Source organism: Cavia porcellus, unplaced genomic scaffold (assembly GCF_034190915.1).
Source record: "Cavia porcellus strain 051 isolate PalLab524CR breed Dunkin Hartley unplaced genomic scaffold, mCavPor4.1 scaffold_5, whole genome shotgun sequence".
Lineage (NCBI taxonomy): Eukaryota > Metazoa > Chordata > Mammalia > Rodentia > Caviidae > Cavia > Cavia porcellus.
The window spans coordinates 7,228,053-7,249,425 of NW_026947488.1; the positions used below are offsets into that span (position 1 = coordinate 7,228,053).

At 52.9% G+C, this 21,373-nt stretch overlaps 2 protein-coding genes across 4 annotated transcripts in view; one reads left to right on the top strand and one right to left on the bottom strand.

Moving 5' to 3' along the window:
- Positions 1-21,373, bottom strand: part of Rtf2 (replication termination factor 2) — a 34,417-nt gene that overhangs the window by 9,174 nt on the left and 3,870 nt on the right. For all 3 annotated transcript variants that reach the window (XM_005000839.4, XM_013145645.3, XM_013145643.3), the window contains exons 2-5: positions 20,883-20,977; positions 20,058-20,151; positions 19,302-19,441; positions 15,317-15,395 (exon numbers count right to left, since the gene is read on the bottom strand). In XM_005000839.4, the coding sequence (XP_005000896.1) occupies positions 15,317-15,395; positions 19,302-19,441; positions 20,058-20,151; positions 20,883-20,977 (408 nt within the window). The remainder of the gene's footprint in view (positions 1-15,316; positions 15,396-19,301; positions 19,442-20,057; positions 20,152-20,882; positions 20,978-21,373) is intronic.
- LOC100726086 (beta-1,3-galactosyl-O-glycosyl-glycoprotein beta-1,6-N-acetylglucosaminyltransferase 7) lies at positions 5,477-10,472 on the top strand. Its single transcript, XM_003463646.4, has 3 exons — positions 5,477-6,440; positions 7,449-7,544; positions 9,903-10,472. Exons 1-3 carry the CDS (start codon positions 5,477-5,479, stop codon positions 10,127-10,129), a joined length of 1,287 nt encoding a protein of 428 aa, XP_003463694.1. The 3' UTR covers positions 10,130-10,472.

Below are 21,373 nucleotides of genomic sequence, written 5' to 3' on the forward strand. Positions count from 1 at the left end.
CCTGGAGAACCTGGCAAGATGCTGCGCCTGAGAGGAGCTGAAACCCAGAGGGGACGCTGGTTAGAAGACGCCCCTGGGTGGGCGGAGAGGGAGGAGAGCCCCTCAGGGGTGCAGCTGGTAGGGACAGATGCTGGGCTCTGCTGCATCCCGACCAGGCGCTGGGGGCCAGGCCGAGACGCGTGGGTTCTCCCGCACGCTCTTAGGAGAAATGGGACTTGAGCACAGCCCCGACGGACGCCCGGTGCCGCGCCTCCTTGCGCGCTTTCCATGGGATCCAGGGCTGCAGGCAGGCTCGGAGGCCACAGCAGCAGCTGTTTTTCCTCCTGCATGTCACCATCAACAAGAATCACACTCTCCAGGGACAGGAAGGCAACGCAGCCTGCCAGGCAACTCTACCACGGCCCCACTGCGAGGGAAGCAATTGGGAGGAGGCAGGCGCGGCGGCAGCACCTGCTGGACACCACAGCCCGAGTGGAGCGGGGCTCGGCTGCACGGAGAAGGGGCAGACCTGGGCAGGTATGTGCGATCTCTCAAGGAAACGGGCTTCCTCGTTGCCGCTCCCTCTGGCTTAGAGTATTAGTAAACCTAGTAAATCTGGGGGGACTCTCTCTTCCCCCGGAGCCCCCATCCTCAGTCCGCATTCTGTGCTAAGAGTGAAAACAACATGCCGAGTTGCCTGTGGCCGAGAGGAGATCAGACAGCCAAGTTTTCCTCTTCGCGTCACTTGAAAAAGTCTGAGCCTGTCCTAGGGACACGCATGGTGTGACCAGGAGGCCTGACACTTGGAATTCAGAGTCAGCCCCACAAACGTGACGAGCTCCAATAGTCCAGGGAGACTGACTGTGTTCCCGGAGCTCCAGACAGTGCCCGGAGCCAGGGACGGCAAAAGTGACAGGCGTGGAATTGATTACTAGGGCTGTGGCCGCGGTGATTCAGGGAAGCACAAGACAGAGCCCACTTCCTTGCCCTCTACGATAAGCGCTAGGTTCTCAGTACGTAACACAGTAACAAGCATCACTGCTTTTATTGTTTTAAACGAAAGTGCTGGGAAAAACCTCTTTTGGTCACTAAAGAAATGCTTCCTGCTGATTAAATTCACATCAATGCTACACAGCAGTGATATTTTAAACTGTCAGACTACATATTCCAGGTTCACCTTTAAAGATGCCCATTACTAGCCACTTACTCACCACAGTTACCTTTTTAAAGTAAACACTACAGCCAGGAATGGTAGCACAGGCCTGTCACCTTGGCACCCGGGGCTGGGGCAGGAGGACTGTCCCAAGTTCTAGGCCAGCCTGGACTATACGGCAAGACCCTGTCTCAAAAACCAACCAACCAACCAGAACATAAGCAGAACAGAAAAGGAGAGGTAAGTGGGGCGGGGGTTCAGGGCCCAGGGGTGCAGCTCTCTGTGCAGGTGAGCCGGGTCCACTCCCCAGGATCCCAGTGAAGAGGCAAAGCAAGGAACAGCTGACGGACAGCGTGGTGTGGCGGAGGAAGGCTGGCCGAGGGCTGGGGCAGGGTCCCTGCCTCAGCCGCCTGTGCCCAGGGTTCCATCCCTGGCACCCTTACAACAGTGACAGCCACGCAACACACACGCAGGTCCACAGGATACTGTCAACTCCCTCCGAAAGTCTTTTTGATAGAACAAACCCATCACAAAATAAACGCTCACCAACAGTCTGGGGTACCTCATGACCCAGCGCCACGCTGCCTTTGGTGCTGGCTGTTCAGGCAACGCTGGGGTGAGGCGGGAGGCGAGGACAGGGACAGCTCTAACCTGGTAGGAAGGGCTCTGAAACAACCCTTTGGTGTCTGGACAAAAACGTGAAATGGAAAGCAATTCCACCCGGCCTGGACACTGCTACTTCTGCAGAGCCCAGCAGTCTATAAAGGGGGAGCTGTCGGTCAGCTGTCATAACCACAGCTGCGATCCCTGCTTCCAGAGATGGTCAACAGCACCCCGCGTGTCAGGCTGCCGTCAGCCCTGGGTGTGGCCTTCATGGCGCCCACTGTCTGGAAGCCACAGGGTCCAGGAGAGCTGGCCTGGGGGAGGCAGCACCTGGACACGGTGCTAAAGCGCTCTCCTGCACACACCAAGATGTTAGGAACCCTCGGGATAGAGTCACAGCTGAGGACCCGGGACCCGGGAAGGGTCCAGTTCCCTGGGCTGGACAGAGAGCGGGCGTGTCTGCTGCACACACACCAGGGGACAGGTCCCTTCCTAATGCCTTCCAGGCAGTAACCACTTCAGACATTTAGGGAGAAAAATGTTTAAAAACCTCAGACTTTTAGGAGTATGGAGTTCTTACACTTGGAAGATGCCATCTATGTTTCTTAGAAATTAGTTTAGCGACAGAAAGTCACATGTTAAAAGAAACACATCTAGGGGCCGGGGACGTAACTCAGTGGCACAGCGCCTGCCTGGCAAGTGCAAGGTCCAAGTTTGATTCCTGATACTAAAAAACAAAAACAACAACAAAATACATCTTCATTATGGCTAAAACAGCTGACTCTGCAACACAGAAACAACACAGTTAATCAAGAATCACTGGAGGGCTGGGGATGTAGCTCAGCAGCATAGCGCCTGCCTGGCAAGCTCAAGGTCCTGCTTGATTCCCAGTACCAGAAAAAAAGAAGCATTATGCGATATTTACAGAACTGCAAATGGAGCGCAGCCCCGCAGTACCAGGGAAACCTGCCGGTCCCTGCAGAGCATTCCTTCGGGAATGTTCGCTTTACCGCTGGATACGGTGTTAAAGTGAGTATTTATACTCAAAAGCTGGGAGGTCTCCAAGGCTTCATTTGCAAGACCTTTCCTGACCACGCCTGGGCTGAAACGCAGAGGTAGCCTGCTGGTGGTCCCAGACGCTCCTCCGCTCAGCAGCCAGCAAGCGTCCACACTAACATCGCAGCACCGCAGCCGGACTTCAGGGGCAAATGTGAAGGCAGTGGCCTGGTCTCACCCGGCTCCACTGGAGGCAGAAACACCACTCGGCCTGGGAATTACCTTGGAGGACAGTGGCCACCTTGGGGACCTGTCCTCATTTAATTACATAAACGACTGAAAATACCCAGTCCCCTGGGTTCTGGTGTGGGGCAAGGTTCATACAGGGTTTACTCAGTCAGCACAGAGGGGCCATGGATTCTGCACCAGCAGTAAAACCCCCAACCCTTGCCTCTGATTCAAAAGCTGTGACACAGACCCTAGAGCTTAGGGCTTCCCTTTAATCCAAACTCTTTACTGTCCTAAAAAGCTTTCCTTTCAGTTTTAGGAGTATCTTTCCATACAATATTTACTTTTATGACTCAAGTTGTTTAGCAACTTATGAAGAGATGTTCATATTTATTAACTGCTATATAATTTATAAAACAAAAACAAGCGGTAAGGTTTGATGTTTAGTGCAACCCATGAACATTTATTCTAACAGTATAAAACATAACAATGTGTTTGGGCAGTGCTACTGTTTAATTTGCAAGTATGCTGGTAGAAAGTAACTGTACAATGAAAATAAATCCAACATTTTAAAACTCCACACCCAACACATGTTCACAGCGCTGACTGTGCCGAGTGGGACGACCCCAGGTGTAACTCCGAATGCTGCTGTCCGCACAGCACCTGGGCACACCAGCAGCGATGCTGCAGAAAGGCAGGCCGGCAGCGCCCACGCCGAGGCAGGACTCCAGGCGACAGGCGACAGGAGCCAGGGATTCAGCTCAGGGGCGTAAGCGCCTGCCTGGCAAGCGCAAGGTTGTGAGTTTGATCCCCAGTACCAAAAACAACAACAAAAAACCCCAGGCAATAGGAAACTGTTTGTGGACACTATTTCCTACCTGTACCTTGTACTCTCAATAGCCACTAAGTAGACGACGATATGCAAAGTACTGCTTACTGTTACTACCCTACTAGCCTGCTTTGAAACTGTTTTACTATTATTTCTACCTCCTCTCTTTAAAATATAAAAAAAGAAAAAGAGGCAATAGGAATAAATAAGGCTTTTTATGGAGACTGAGAGTCAGGGTCCCTCAACAGACACCAAGTCCTGGCAACACATTTTACACCCCCCCCAGTCCCCGGAGGGTGACACCCGTGTGCAGCGTTGGGGAACAGCTGTGCTTGGGCCGTACCAACCTACAGCTCAGGATACCTGTTTGTTTTTTTTTTAATCATGGAGGTTTTCCCTGCAAACAATTCAGAACCCATTTCAACAGATTTCAGTTTATAATCCCACAGTCCCTCCTTTCCTTAAGGAAAGACCTGGTCTCAATATAACACAAACCCATGGGAATAGCGTGGAAATATGCTCAGCGTCCTTGGCCGGGGGCCGCGGGGCAACCACAGGGCTGAGCACTGCACCCACACCTACTGTCACCTACTGACCACGCACGCGCCGACAGGACGGGAAGCCGGACACACACAGGCTGCTTCGGAGAACAGCTGGGCGGTCCCTTCTCTTTTCTTCTCCCAGTGCTGGGCGTGAAGTTAGGGCAGTCTACCAATGAGCTGTGTATTCCCAAGCCTTTTATATAGGTTTTGTGAAAGGGTCTTGCTGAACTGTCCATGCTTTTTTTTTTTGGCAGGGGGTGGGGTGGTGAGGGTAGCCAGGGATTACATCTAGGACCCTGTGCTTGCTTGGCATGCACCTTACCGTTGAGCTATATCCTGGGCCCTAAATGGCCCACGCTGACCTGGAACTGCTGGTGGCCTCCTGCCTCAGCCTCCTCAGAGCTGTGATCACAGGCACGCATACCGTGTCCTGCAGTTTGCAGTGTCTTAAGGACTGAATCTGCTTGTAACACCCACCAACGTAACGAGACATTTCACCACCTGAGATCTGCCCAAAGATGCGCATACAGTGCTCACGGTGTCTTCCAATATCCCACTATTCACAAGCAGGTACTTCAGCGCCCACCCGCAATGAATGAACTGTGCACAGCCACAGGGCGGACTACAACTCAGTAACGAAAAAGAGCCGGATAAACGGGAATGACAGGGATGAATCTCAGCTATGGTTACTAGTGAAATCAGGTGCGCTAGATCCCATCACGTGTAAACTTGCAGACCACGAAAACTAACCTGGAGTGACAGAAACACACCAGCAACTGCTAGAGACGGGAGGAAGGAAGGATGGGTTAAAAGGGACATGAGAGACCTCTGCGGGCAGGAAAGTGCCCGCAGAATGTGCTGATTGCTCCACGGCTGTGTGGCACACAGTGGGTCGTGATGCAGCCAGGCACAGCTGCGTGGTCTGTAGCCCCGGCCACCTGGGCAGCTGGGAAGAGTCCTCTAGGCCAGAATTCAAGGCCCTTGGGGCAACACAGTGAGACTCTGTCTCAGATGAAAACTTGGCACAACTGACCATACACTTCCAGTAGGTGTAGTGAGCATCATTAAGGTTAATTCTGCTGTTCTTTTAGAAAGCTCATGGGAAGAAATTTCTAACTCTGCTATAATGCCCGTGGAGCTCAAACCATGAGCCAGCTGCGAGCCAGCAAGCCAGGACTCCTCGCATGCACGGTAATCTGCGTTCTCGGTTTTCTTTACTTGAGAAACCCCGAGGAGCCCGGGGAGGAGCCCGAGTACCCAGAGGTGGCAGAGTGTGGCTTCTATCCTGACGAACTGTGTGCAGCGCTATCTGAAGGGAAAGGGGCGGCCCCCCAAATTGCAGCGCTCTGCAAACCCCCTCGCGGGACTGGAATACCCGCCTACTTACGCGCTCCAGGAAACTGCTCTCGGGTGACCCAGGGGCTGCGCTTCCTAACCAGACCCCTGTCCGCAGAGGAGGCCAACTTCTCCTTGGCGTACATTGTAACTCCTCCCCAGGAGCTGGCCATGTTTGTGCGGCTTCTCAGGGCTATTTACGCACCTCAAAATGTTTACTGCATTCAAGTGGACAGAAAGGCCCCGAGGAAGTTCAGGAGTGCTGTGAAAACCCTGGCCGGCTGCTTCGAGAACGTCTTCGTTTCCTCTAAGACGCGGAAAGCGGCCTCGGCTGCCCTTACGAGGCTCCAGGCAGACATTAACTGTATGGAAGATCTAGTCCATTCCAGATTCCCATGGAAATATGTCATTAATCTCTGTGGGGAAGATTTCCCAATCAAAACCAATAAAGAAATCATACACTACATCAGGAGCAAATGGAACAATAAAAACATCACTCCTGGAGTTATCCAACCATCAAATACTAAATTCAAGGCAAGTCAAAGTGACCCTGAGTCCAGCCTGACAGGAAGTGTCTACGTGTCACCAAACGAAGGATTCAAACACGAGCCACCTCATAACCTGACAGTCTACTTTGGAAGCGCTTACTACGTACTCACAAGGAAGTTTGTGGACTTTGTACTGACTGACATCCGAGCAAAAGACATGCTCCGGTGGTCGGGGGACCTCCGCTGCCCCGAGCGGCACTACTGGGTGACCCTGAACCGACTGAGAGGTAAGGACCGTTCGGGAATTTGGAGGTCTGTCCACTCCGCCCACTCAGCCCCTTCTCCCCAGCACTGTGAATGCTGGCCGCCCCGCAGAGCTCCCACCAGGATGCACAGGAGGGTCTCTGGGTTCAGGGTTCTAAAGTCAGTGGACAGAGTCATGCTCCCACATCAGCACGGCTGCGTTTGAAAGAAGTACTATACTGAAATTTTGCTTGTTTTCAGATAAAACCTTCTGAAGATTCTGAGCATAAACCTCTGGACAGCTACTGGTACCAGGCACTATGATAAGGGTCCCACAGGAAGGCCAATGATTAAAGCCAGCAATACTTCCATAGCTGAGCCAATTCTTCAGACAGGTTCTCCGGGGCAGCGTACAATCCGAGGCCCTCAGTGAGGTTTTCTCTTTGTGAACAGCTCTCTCCTGCAGAGCACGTGGCTGCCAACAGAGCAGACCCCGCAGATGAAGGGTCCAGCAGAAACTGGTTAAGGCCTTCCTAGAATTTCCATACCCACTGCAAGTGCCACTCCGAGTCACCTCAGAGGGCTGTCATCGAGAAGACACAAGCCCAAGAAGCCCACATAACTGAGTTACAAGAGGTGGGGAACACGTGGGAAGTGAGATCTAGGTTCAGGGATGGACCAGTAGCTCAGCCAATGGTCATGGGCCACCCGCCCCAGAAGTGCAAGCTTTTAGTCTGATGTCACAGTTGGGTGTCCTTGCAGTGCTTCTCATCGACTGCCTTATCTAGAGGCAATGCAGTCACAGTGCAGAAATTACCCCGGAAAACCCAGGCTGTGAGTGTAGTGGTTTGTGCCCATAACCCCAGCTTTCTGGGAGGCTGAGGCAGGCGGAGAAGTCCTGGCTGGGCAATTCAGCGACACCCTGTCTCAAAATAAATGAAAAGGGCTGGGGATGGAGCTCAGCATGCAGGCCACTGGCTCTGTCCCAGTACTGCAAAACAAAGCCCCAGAAGCGGACTGCACAGTACGTAGTGGTTCTGTCTCCCCCTCAGATGCTCCGGGCGCCACACCAGACGCTGGCTGGGCAGGAGACATCCGTGCCGTGAAGTGGAGAACGGAGGAAGGGAAGGCGCACGATGGATGCAAAGGTAAAAGCAACCCTGCACACAGCCTTTGACACACACCGCACAGCCGCTGCTCAGTAAGGGGCGTGGGGGCCACTGATGCTGCGGCCCGGGCGGCGATTTACACAGTAACACGTGATCCACACGGAAGGCGCGGGTCACAAGCACCCAGACCGATGGGCTTCTCTCTTTCCTTTTTCTTTTTGAGGTGCTGGGGCGGGAGCCGGGGTCGTGTGCTGCTAGGCAAGCTGTCTACCACAGCGCTACACATGGCCCTGGCCCCGGGGGATAAAATTTCACAAGAATGGAGAGAACTGTAACTTACAAGCCTTTAAACAGCAACCCCACTACCTCTGGCTTGGGTTCCTTGTGCCTCCTGGTTAGATCATAAACCAGGGCGACACAGGCAGACGTGCAGAGCAGGTTGTTACCAAGCTACTACTGCCCGCTCGCTGTCAGAAGCAACCAGAGCGGTAGAAACTTCACTCCTGCGCTCTGCCGCTTATCTGCATCGTTTACTCTGCAACGCAGCCACAGCACCCACTCAGTGTGCTGTTTATGACTGACGGGCACAACTGGGCAGTTAGGAGACAAGCTCTGGACGGACAAAGCCCACAAATGCCCGCCTGGCTCTGCACAGTCTGCGGGTTCTGGAGCTGCATGCTTTAGCCGCGTCCTGCTTGCACGCTGCCTAGAGGAAGTATGGAGAAAACACGGTGACAGGCTTACACACTGCAAAGGAGGGTTTTCCAGCCTACTCAAAACTGTGCGTGTATTGAATAGTTGTTTTTTTTTTTTTTTTTTAATCAGAATCTTGGAGCTACAGACTTAAGTTCATTCATGGTATAGAAACCCCTCCCGTGAGGTTTAACTGGCAGAGGGAGACCTCACAGTGAAGCCAAACAACTCACAGTCTTTCCCTTCAGGGAATTCTGATAAGGGCACCTTAGACACGCGAAACAAACCGGGGTGAGCCAGCGCTCTGGCTGTTCGGAGCTGACCCAGAACACACACGCTGCACACCACACAGAAGGGAGGTGCCAGCTCCGGTGCCACAGTTCCAAGGTGGGGAACTGCTGCCGCCTTGCACACTGCCACCTCCCTGATGGCTCCGAGTGCTGGGGTGATTCGCTAGCAAAGTGTTTTTCAAAAGGCGGCCAATGACTGACTGGGGAGCCATCGCATAGTCAGAAAAGGACCCCAGGCTGATACCTGCCCTTCCTTTAGAAAGCAGGCGCCGGGCACTCATGACTCACTGGGCTTGTCAGGGCCAGTAAGCAAGCGTCTGGCGAAGCAAGGCGCTGAGATGGCGTCAGGTGGTGCATGAGGTCAAGCTCGTGGTGCCGCTAACAGAGCAGTGGCTCAGCATCCGCAGAGCAGCGACGTCTGCACAGATGCGGTGGCCTGGGGTGTGGGGCGGGCTCGTGGGCTCACGCCTGCAGCTGGACAGCGTCCCGTCACAGTGTGTGGCTGGACAGCCTTCACTTCCAGTCACCAGAAAGGCACGAACAGGATCTGAGAACACTCCCTTTATTTCTTCCCTCCAAACCCACGTATACTACGTTACGGTTCTGCAGTTATAGCCAAGGTGTAGCTGATTTGTTTCTCACTTGTATCCTAATTTCTTTAACATCGCTTATCTTACTATTTATGATTCTAACTGGCTGAACGAAACTCTACTAAGAGCCCAAGATTTTAAACCAAGAACATCTAGCAGCTAAAAACCGTGCTCACGGCCTCGGCTGCCATTTACCCCCAGCTCACCCCACGCCTCCGGCCTCACAGGGAGGGACCTGCGCTGCAGCGCAAGGCTCCCCGTGTTACAAACACAGACTGCCGCAGAGCCTCCGGCTTCTAGCACAGGGCTTGGAGGCGGGACTGTGGAGGCCAGCTCCTCCCCTGCAAGCTGAGCTCTCACCCGTCCACCTGCAAACCAGGTGCAGTAGGAACCACTTCCCTGTGGTGGTGGGGGAGCGCCAGGAGAGCAGCAAGTGCCTGCCGCGGCATGCAGCGCTAAGAAGGGCCACTGTGTCCACCCCTACAAGGTCTGACTGGCACTGGATTCCAGAGGTCAGAACCGGAGCCCTCCAGAACTCGGACTTCAGTAGGCAAACTATTTCATCTTGCTGTGCCCCGACCAGCTGAAACTCCACAGTGCTCATCTACAGCTGCCACCAAACACCAATCACTGACAAAAAGAATGAAAATGCTGTTTTCGGCTGTAAACCCCCAATTCAACATAGCTTCTATCCAAGCGAAAGCTGCTTAATTTGAACTCATGTGAAGCAGAGGCCTCCTGATGAAGAGGGGGTGGGGGGCCCTGTCTGCATGAATGCGAGCGGCGGGGGGCAGAGGCGGCTAAGCGTCTGTGTTTCTCTGCAGGGCACTACGTGCAGGACACCTGCGTGTACGGCCTGGGAGACCTGCCGTGGATCATTCGGTCAGCTTCCTTGTTTGCCAACAGATTTGAGCGCTCGGCAGACCCCCTCGTGGTCACATGCCTGGAGAGGCAGCACAGACGGAAGGCCCTGCAGCAGGCGGAAGTCGCCACAGAAGCGCACTGGCATTTCCCACAGCAAAGCCACTTCAGCACCAGGCCGCACCACTGAGGGCTCTGCAGCCTCATGGGCACCCTCCCACCTGCTGGGCCGAAGCCACGCAGCATGAGACCAAGGGAGGGGCGATGGACGGTACTTCCTGGACACAGATCGCCCGGAAGTGAACTCAGAAACACGCTATCAACAAGCCTTTGCTGACGATGGCTTTCCAGCTCTGGGACGAAACCACAGAACAGTAACTGCAGCAGCTACTGGTGAGGCCAGCTGCCCCAGCACTCCTGGAAACCAAGTGCATAACCCAGGGTCACGCTGGGTTGTAAACAATGCGTTTTGGTTTGAGGGCCTGGAGAGTCCTGTGTATGAGATACTAATAAAGACCAAACTCTTAACTGGGCAAAACAAACAAACAACCTCCCACTAAAAAAACAAACATGCTTATCTAAAGCTGTTTCTGTTGGATGAGAACAGTGTCACTTTATTCTGACAAACCCTAGAAAAACACTCAGCAGTCTACTTCTCTGGGTAAAATAAAATTAACCTGGGGTGACATGGGCATGGTGACACTCATGTGTTGTCCTGGCACTCTAGGACACTGAGGCAGCAGGATCATAAGTTCACACCCAGGCTGGTAAACTTGATGATTCTGCGAGACAACAAACTCACTCCAACCAAAAGGGGTGGGACGTGGCTCAGTGAGCAGGCCCAGGGTCAACCCCTGGCATCATCAAACCAAGCAACCCTGGGGTGGGGACTCTTGCTCCTTCACAAGGCTGCTGAGGCTTCCCTGCACTCAGTGACTGTCTCTGCTGGGATCTCTTCTGTGCAAGACGTGAAAGGGCTCAACTACCGCTCCTGCTGGCACCACCCACTGGTTCTGGTTCTGGTTCTAGCTAGGTCCATGCAGAACGCAAGAGTTGCGGGGTCAGGAAGGGTCAGGGACGGCCTGGAGGCCAGGCAGTGGGCTCCTGACTGAGAGGGCAGGGAGCAAGACTGCAAGTGCACGGAGACCCCAGCATGGTGGAGAAGGCAGGAGTGGGCGCCACCTAGGAGGCCACGAGGGCGTGAAGCCAGCCGGAGCCCAGCTGGAGGGCGGGGCCGCCCCAGCCTCTGGAATTCACATCGTGCCACAGATGTGGACACAGAATGACAGGATTTCACATTTGCTGCTGGACTTAGGTCATGCAGAACATTAGAGTTATGGGGTTCAAGAGGCTTCCATTCTGATCTCAGAAGGCCTGGGAGGCCAGGCAGTGCTTCCGTGAGGGCAGTGTGTGTGCTGTGAGTGAGAAGCCAGAGGTGCAGTGGAGACCCCAGAGGTTTGGAAAAGACAGGAGTGTGGCTCATCTAAGGAAAGCTGCAAGTGGGAGCAAAGCCACCCCAAGAGAGAAACCGTGGGGTGACCACCACCAGAAGTGCTGCGGGGTGCAGCTCCTCCAGCCCTCTCGAGCTCACAGCTTACCAGGTTGCCTGGAATGGTGCACTTGGAACTACAGGGCTTAATGCTTGCCTGGCTGGATTCTGGACTTGTGTATTCCAGTTTGTAACTGTTGGGAATGAAAATGTTTACCTTGTGCCACTGTACGCTGACAATATTTAACTTTTCATTTGCACAGGAGTATCCAGCTAGGAGTCTGCCTTCCATCTTGGAGGAGACTTGGGCCTTGGACTTTTCAGCAAAGCTGAAATGGTTAGGACTTTAGCAATTCTTGCAGATGGACTAAATGTCCTTTGCATAAAGGGATGAGCATGAGTCTTTAGGGGATCAGGGTTGGAATGTTATGGTTCTAATGGAATATAGAGTTGACAGACTTTCAGTTATTGGTTCCTAAGGATTGTTAAACCTGTGTTATCATGTCCAAGTCAACAAATGATAAGAATACGCATGCCTTTGTATCTGGAAACCTGTTTAAAGAAACGCATCTGGTTGCCAAATTGACAAGGGGTGGACTGTGATGGTCGATACACTGTGTCAACTTGAGAAGTTTAATAACTTATTGACAGACTCAGGGCCCTCAGTATGTAAACATCCTCATCCTGTGCAAGAGGAGGGCAGCAGCTGGTGTGAGTGCCAGCCTGTCCTGGAGTAGGGGAGTCTGCTTACAGTGTAAGAGAGGAAAGGGGCTTGTTCTCCCCTTTTTTGTTCTTGCTGCTTTTGCTGTCTTCTGACACCATGAACTGCTGCCCCTGTGCCACACCACCCTGCCGTGGAGCCAGCTGATTGTGGACTGAAACCTTCACAAACAGTGAGACAAATAAATCTTTCTTTCCTTAATTTTGGGTGTTGGGTATTTTGTCTCAGCAACAGGAGAAAAGCAACCAAGACAAATGCTACTGTTCATATGTTCCCGGTCTCATAGACAGGGTTTTTGGGGGATGTCTAGATCATGGGGGGGGGGGTTGTATGTAACACTCATCAGTGCTGAGTTCATAGCTAACATCACATCAAGAGGGAATGGCTGGTTGGGGGCCCAGAAGGCTGATCTCCCTCCACCCTCCCCAGAGGACTCTGCTTCCTTCCTACCACGCTGCAAGTTGTTTACCACTGCCTGGCTGCCCTGTCCTTCCCTGCCTTGGAGCCAGCTGACTCCAAGTGGACTGAAACCACTACACACTATGAGCTAAATAAACCTCACCTTTAATTTATGGACATCAGGTACTGTGTCACGGTGCCGGGAAAGTAACTAGGTCATGGGCACCAGTTTTAGGTTCCAGGAAAAGGCAGGTCCGGCCCTCACTAACTCATGCTTGCTGCTCCTTGCTCCCTCTCGCTTCTACTACTTTATGACTCAGAAAAGTGTACTTCACATTATCCTAGCTCCTGTATCTCTTGACTTCCCACCTCAGATCTCTGAGGAAGTAGAATTCTGCATTTTATGAATCGCCCAGTTCTGCCAGGTATGCTGGTACACAATTGGAATCCCCACAAGTTCGAAGTCAGCCTGGACTACACAGTGAGTTCTAGGCCAGCCTGACCCTGCAGAGGAGGACACTGCCTCAAAAAAAATGAAACAAAAAACTGAATCCCTCAGGTCCAGGTCCTCTGCAGTAACAGCACAGGAGACTGAAACAAGCAAGAATGCAGGGCTCCCCAGTGTGCGCGGCTCTCTAACCCCACAGCACTGCGGCTGGACCACGCCTTTCCCAGTTCACAAGCCCTAGTCACAAACCCAGCCCCTCGGGCGGCACCTGTGCACCTGTCAGCGGGCCCAGCCCTTACCACCCTGCACCCCTCTGCTTAAGCGTGCAGACACCTGAGCACACGCTGTGTGCCGAGCTGGCTGGGGCTGGCAGGAAGCTGTGCCCGCTGCCTTCCTGTCCCTCATGGTGCTCCTCCCGCAGGAGCCCTGCTCAGGCCAGCTCTGCAACTCTCACTCCAGCCCCTGAACTGCTGCTGTCCCCTTCCAAGGTGACCCGACACATGCAGAGAGTACAAAGCAGTCTCCCAGGTCCTGACCTCCTCCAAAGCGCCAAGCCTAAGTCCTCCTCTGATGCAGCCAGTGAGTGTGAGAAAGGGGAGACGAACATGGGGGCCCCAGGCTTCACCCAGGAAGCAAGCAGGTCTGCAGGAGAGCACAGAAGGAGCAGCCATCGCCCTCGATGAGTCTTACAGGGACCTGCGCATCCTGCCTGCAGAACATACCCTGCCCCCACAGCACCCCTACCCGCCCCAGAGTCTCACCCACCAGCCTTCCTTCCATGCCAGAACAAACACTGCCCCCGATGAAGCCTCTTCCCACCAGCGTTCTGCTCCCAAACACCTGTCACACCGCCACCACCAGCTGGGTTCCGACACAGAGGGCTAAGCATGGCGTGACACGTCCACAGCCACGGCTCCTGCAGGGCTGCAGCCTGCTTGAGCACAGGGGCCCAGGCTATCAACCTCATTTGTCCCGGAACATCTCTAACACCCCTGCGACAGAAGGCCACACCAGCTAGTGTAGAATCAGTCCCCAAATGCACTTAGGGCCACGTTCCAAAACGTTATCAACGTCATCAACGTCCCTCGCCAAATGTTTTCTACTGTCCCTGAATCCTGTATAAATGAAGTCTCTTCCTCCATTTCTGGTTCTTTTGGACAAAATCTTGCTGTGTAACCCAGGCTGGCCTCAAACTTGTGGTGACCCTCCTGTTGAGTGCTGAGAGTACAGGCTCGCACCACCTCCAGCATCTTTGACACAGGGCTCAGTTTAGGTCTAAAGTATGCTCGTGGGGCCGAAAGTGGCTGCCAGTTTTACTCTGCTCTTAAGCACCGATGGTTGCCCCAGCCCCATGAGACAGCCACCGCCTAGTCTCGTCTTTCCCACTTCACCCCTTCTTATCCGCCAGGGCTACCCACTCCCTGAGCTCCCAGAGCATCGGTCTCGGTTCTCCTGGCTGCACACGACCTCCTCTGCCAAGCTTCCTTGATGCTCGGGGCTCACAGCGGGCTCCTTTGTGCCCCTCAGGTCTTTCCTCAGATGAACCCCCAAGGGCATCCCTCGCCGCCCCAGCCCCCACATGCTCCCCTCCAGGCCTCTGTCACCAGGGGCACTTTGCTTGCTCTTGCTGTCCTGCCTGGCAGGGCCTGCACAAGCTCTCCCTCAGAACCCCACCAGTGCCTACGACAGGGGCTGCTGTCCAGCACGGCTGCCCGCTGCGTCTCCCATCGTGGGAGAAGTGCTCCGCTCCAGGGCCTCAGACACTCGGGCTGAGTGAACCCAGGCCACCTATAGCCACATCGCGGGGACCGGCAACACTAAGCCCACGCCAGACTCAAAGGCTTCGGGCTTCAGCGGTGCCCGTGCAAAAGCCAAGCCTGAGCCTCCCTTCAGAGGAGCCGAGGTACAGGCTGTTTACTGAGGCGTCCCGGAGAGAATGAACCCAGAGATCTAGTGACAAACACACTCTTCCCCACCCTCAAACGTGCCTGGCTGGCGGGGACACTCATGCACGCACGCACGCACTGTGGTGAGGTCAGGGATGGAAGAAGGTGCAGGGGAGCGGGAAGGACCCGAGACAAAGGTCCCAGCAGCAAGGACGAGGCGAGGATGTGGCCGTCCAGGCCCCGCTCCAGCAGCCCGAGCAGGGCAGGCTGATGGCGGCACAGTGAGGTCGCGTAATAGGTTCCCACAGAGCGGCCGCCCAGAGACCTGTGCTCCAGAAAGAACTCACGGATGCTCACCAACCAGAGGGGGGACCCACAGCCAGCTCCCTCGGCTGCCTGCCGAGAAGGGGCACCCGGAGGGGTCGGGAACTCACCGTGTGACAAACTTCCGCTTTGATCTCCTTCAAGGCGCGTTCAGAAAACACACAGCCGCAGCCCCGCAGGAAGCAGAACCTGGAGGGGAAGGGCGACACGGAGGGTGGCTTCAGCAGGACCGGAGCCAAGTGCTGCGCCACCAACGTGTGCTCAGCTCACACAGCCCAGGACTGCAGAGCAGACATGGCTGTGTCCACCCTAGGATCAAGCCAGAGGGCAGGACACAGCCAAGGGCTCAGGCCCAGCACCGCAGGACAGGCACCTCCAGAATCTAACACACACACACACACACACACACACACAGACACACACACACACAGACACACATACACAAGCACTATAATCACACACAGAGTCCAAAGGCTGGCTGACTACTCAGGAAGACACTCATCTGAGTATTTTAGATTTATGTGACGTTCAGGGTTTATTTTACAAATATCTGAAAGGGTCTTTAGGGTTTTTTTTTCCTTCTAGTGCTGGGGATTGGACCCAGTACCTCGTGTATCACTATGCTAATCGCCCCCTAGAAGGACTCTTTCATTATTATTATTAATTTTTCCTTTTTTGGGGTTCTTTTTAAGACAGGGTTTCACAATATGGTTCAGACTGGCCTTGAACTATGTAGCCCAGGCTGGCCTTTAATTCCAGGCAATCTTTCTGTCTCAGCCTCCTAAGTACTAGGATTATAGCTATGTATCATCAGGCCCCATATCCTGAAGGGGTCTTTAAAAGTAATTTTACAGAAAGATGAGCAAAGGGCATTAATATACAGTTCACTAAAGAAATTTAAAGTTAACACTTATAAAAAGAGTTAACCTCAAATGTATTAAAAAGCATTTCAAAATTATGCCGTATGCTTTCTCTATCAGTTAATAATTAAATAGATTTTAAGTATCTAATTGGAAACTATCTACAGACGCAAACACACTTGTTGGTTGTGGGTACAACATCCCAGGAGGAGCCTGCACAACGGCAAGTGAAAGATCGGCTCAGGATCCCTTCTGCAGAACTGCGCCCACAGGGCACAAACGCGTCCTTACCCGGCCGTGCAGCGCAGCAGCAGCTGTGCTAAGGGAAAGGAGGAAGCCTGCTGAACCCTCAGCAGGAAAAGGGGTAGATAAATTACGCACTCCCACGTACTTATTACACAGAATAAGCCCGGCACAGGGCACACGCCTGGAATCCCAGCTCTTGGGGAAGAGGATCACGCGTTTGAGCCCAGCCAGGGTGACTCCGCAAAACACTCCTGAAATTAGCAACAAAATGAGACAAAACAAAACGAAGAGAGTGGGATATAGGTCAGTATGAAGGCCCTGGACTGAATCCTTACTACAAGAAAAATAAAAGGTAAACCAGCATACAAGGCCATGAAACCACGATCAAATTAGACATAAAATACAAAGAGGAGGTCACAAGGTACGTAACAGAGCTGGGCGAGGTGGCACACACCTGCAATCCCAGCATTTGGGAGGCTGAATCAGGAGGACTGCTGTAGTCTGAAGCCAGCCTGGGCTACACAGCAAGACACTGCCTTAGAAACACACAAGTGTGCGCGTGTACACGCACACAGATCCCACAACTCTGTTGCACTCACTTGGGCAGCACACACACTACAATTGGAGAGCAGGTGGGTCTGCAGGGGCTCGTGGAGGGTGGAGAAGCGTGAGCTGGTGCCCACGTATGAGGTGAAGGAGCGACTGCCACAGAAACTGGGGGCGTGGGCAATGCTTGCACACTGGGCACATTCCCTCCCATGCACAACAGCACAAACTTCCCCTCACCTCCCAGAGCCCAGCACACGCGGCTCCCCCCAACAAGAATCTAGCACCACTGCAGTGAATTCATTCACCTTAAAAAAAATCCTACTTTATGAATGCTTACCAATTATTAGGAAATTGGGAAATTTCTTTTAAACAAGACTCGATAATTTCATTACACTAGAAATTTACTTCTGTTTTTCTGTACTTTTAAATCTTTATTATCTAAAGTTTACTAAATATACAAACTATAAAAACCCCAAAAAAACGTTTTCTGGTGCAGAGGATGTATAGAGGGAAAAGTAGGCAGTGTTCAAGGAACTGGGAAGAGGAAAAGGAGCACAGATGGAGCAGCCCAAGAAGGCGAGGAAGTGGGGCCCTGCCCAGGCCCTGCCCAGGCCCTGCCCAGGCTAAGGCCCTCCAGGGGTGAACCACCGCATTCTCAAGCAGGCGGGAAGCAGACCTAGCAGGCCACTGGCTGCAGGATCCTGGGAAAAGGAACCCACGAGGCGCGCAGCCAGGGGCAGTGGGGTCTGGGGTTTTCTCCGAGGACCACAGCAGTGGACTTGGAGCGAGGCCGAGGCAGTGACTGCCAGCAATGGGCGCATATCATGGCCACTGTGCACACACTTTTAATCGGTCAGTGTCATATCATGGGCCATTAATGTTAAGACACCAACACACAGATATATACATAAAAATACAAAATAAAGTGGGACAAGGTCAGGTACACAATTCTGGAAGCCAGAACATTCTCTGTTTGACCCCAGCGATGAGGTTGATAGAGTGGACCCTAAATTATTTTCTTTTTTTAAGGCATGAAAGGATTCCACAGGCAGGATTTTAGAAGTACACTGGGGAGGTGGGAGTGGCCTGCAGCTAGGAAGTTATAAGTTGTTGGCAGCAAAATTTGTGAATCTATACAAAGTCTGGGGCCCCACAGGTTTAAATTCAAACTACTGGAAGAGGAAAACCTGTAAAAGCAAAAGGTCCCCGGCCCTATGCTTCGCTCCTCCCCAGAGCCACGAGCTGCAGGCCACCCGAGGCGGGTACAGTGGCACCTGCCACAGGGTGCCGCTCAGCACACGGCCTGGTCCAGGGGAGCCGCCCGCTGGCGTCTGGCCCAGGGACAGACACCGATGGCCAGAACGCATGGCCACGCCGGCTGCTGAGAGCTCAGTGCACCTTTCCGCCTGCCTGGGAGGCTTCTCTTCTGATGGAAAGATGATGGAAACGCGGTCTCTCCAGGTCATGGGTTAGACCCGAGACTCCAGTCTGACCATCTGTTATTGAGGGTACTTCTAAAGGGCAGGGAAAAGGCTTCTTTTAAAGACAGGGTCTCACTATATGGACTGGGCTGCTGAACTTGCAGTGATCCTCCTGCCTCAGCCTGCATGCTGGGGTTACAGGCATGCACCATCACACCGAGCTGAAGGCCTGCATCTTATAAAAAGGCACGTGGTGGCTCATTTAACATTTGTATTGTTTGTTTTGTTTTGTTTGTGACAGTCTTGCTATGCTGTCCAGGGTGGTCTTGAACTACTGGAGATCCTCCTACCTCAACCTCCAGGGTACTGGGATTATCAGTGTGTACCACTGTTCTGAGTTTATTTATATATATATATATATATATATTTTTTTTTTTTTTTTTTTTTTGGTCTTTTTCCTTTTTATTGGTACCAAGGATCGAACTCATGACTACCTGCTTGCAAGGCAGATGCTTATGCCGCTGAGCTAAATTCCCAGCCCCCGAGTTTATTTTTTAAAAAGGAAAATGTACAGCTCACTTATATCTGTGATAATAAATCTCAACCTCAAGATTTCCGACACTCTTGTGTTAGCTACAAACTCAGGGCAAGTTGGGGTCACCAGCTGGGACTTCAGCTGATGGACTGGCCACCCAGTCATACTGCTGACCAATGCACAGATCTTAACAGCCCTAAGGAACACGAGCCGTTTCACAGCAAACATCTGCCTTTCGCTTTCTGTCCCGGAGAATGAGATGATGATATACTCACACCCAGGTCCTGTACCACATGGAGACTTCAAAGTTCACTTTAGGTTTTCTGACTGAAGAACAGACAGCCATGGCCAATGCCCCGGACAGACATGACAGGCAGGGGCCCAGTGGCAGCCAAGCAGGGGCTTCCTCGTGGGCACAGCCAAGTCACAGAGGGAAACCCCGATGGGACCGTGTCGCCCCAGGCGTCCCCCCACAAACACCCACCTGTGCCGCCCATTCATCTCCAAACCCACGACCGGGCAGATGAAGCGAGCCCGCTGGAGGTCGTCGTGCTTATCGCCTTTCGTGTTTCCTCTGTCCCCTTCCCAGGCGGGATTATCAGACAGCTTCAGTTCCGTCACGCTCTGTGGAAAGCAACTGGTATGCTAAGAATCCATCACGGATCATTCTTTGCCTCCACAACCACCCAGATCAAAAGAGAAACAGGGCTTTCATTTCCTCCCCTTAGGAACCTTTGTTCCTAATCACTTTGCCGTGGCCATCAAGAAATGTGAGTGTAAAATTAAATCACAAACTGTACACAAGGTATTTTAAAACCCACGGACCAGCAAGACGCTCTAGGACCTGTGCTGCAGTGACACCCAGACAGGCCTGGGGTAAACCTGCAGCCCCAGTCTCTCAGCTCAGGCACCTGTGCTCCGAGAGCACCAGTTGTGTCTTCGAAGCCAACCAGGGGCTGTGGCCCGATGCCCCTGATGCCACTACCCTGCACCCCTCGCAGTAGGAAAGGATCAAAATCCAAGCGTAAGTATGACTGCACTGACCGTGGATCACTTTTGCATCAGCATGACAACAAAACTTTTTAAACTGCCCCACCCTAAGCCAGAGACCACCTGTAAATCAGGTAAACCTGTCTGACAGATGGCAGGAGCTTGCTCTCCCTGCTGCAAGCGCTTGCTGGCTGCTGGTGTCTGCTGTCTGTGCTGAGGGGACAGCTGCGCTCCAAGGACCCTGGCTCACCTTCATGCTTTTGATGTGGGACGCTGCCTTTCCCAGTGCTTTCTCGGCAGACCTGTCCAGCAGGAACTCGATGACAGCATCCTTGTTATAAAGCCTGCAGGAAGGAGGATCGGGCACATTACAGGGGCCACAGCCCACTTCCAGACAGCAGGAGGGCAGAGGCAGCCTGGCCGTGACTCAGGGTGCACTTGCAGCCCCAGGAGCGAGCGAGGCCCCGACCACTGAAGGCCCTGACCACTGAAGGACGTGCCCGCCTTGCCTGAGCACAGCGCCTAGGGGTTGATGCACCCTGAACGAGGATTTTTAAAACTGGGAAACTGACTCTAAAAGCTCCAATTTTCAGTTTTTCTTCAGACATAAAACCCGGAAGACTTAGAATCACGAGGCCTGGGCTCTGGAACTGTAAGAACTGGCCTGAGCGGCCTCTCCCCATCACCCGGAACCTGAGGCCTCTTCTGTCCCTTCTGCCCTCGCCTCACACGGCTCCTTCCTGCTCAGGGGCTATGACCCGGCCCCCAAGCTCTCCCTCTGCAGAAACACTGGTTCAGCTCGTGGCGAACAGGAAGCACCTCGGCCGCCGGTGCAGAGGCGCCTCACCCTTCCCGCCTCCCGCCTCCCGCGGCCCTTGGGTTTCCAAACCATAGATGAAATAAACCACACTGACCAGGGCATAAAATACCGTTCAGAGGTGAGGAATACTCTCCTCTCCCACGCCTCCCAGGCTGGCTGGGAATGAATCCCACTACATGACTCAGGAACTATATTTACACGTGAAAATTCTCGAAATCACAGAATAAACCCGTCTGATTCAGCACAGGACCATACCTGCCCAGTTCACAGGCAACTATTGGGCGTCTCAGTATTTCCTGACTTAGGGTACAATAGTTCCACTGGGCCACTAATTCAGCGTCTTTGTCAACCTAATAAAAGAAAACAAAAACTCTCAATTAACTGTGCCCCTAAAAGACATGTGTGTGTACATTACAGTTTATTTAATATTACCTACCAGTGATGTTTTTAGTTTGTAAATCACAGTGATACAAGATGTTGGAAATTTAAGTCATAAGTCAATAACACTATGGTAAACAAAGGTCCAGCTAAAGACAACACGAAAGTTTACATCACAGCACTAAACCATTTACGTGAGCTACGTACAAACATTAACAGCACAGGAGTAAGGCCACACCACAACAGAGCAGCACAGACTAACTGTTAATACTGGGGAAGGCTCCAACACGGTGGCAGAATTTAAAGACCAAGAAACGAAGAGACTGCTTTTTTTTTAAAATTCAGAACAAAGGCTAAGGAATTCTCTT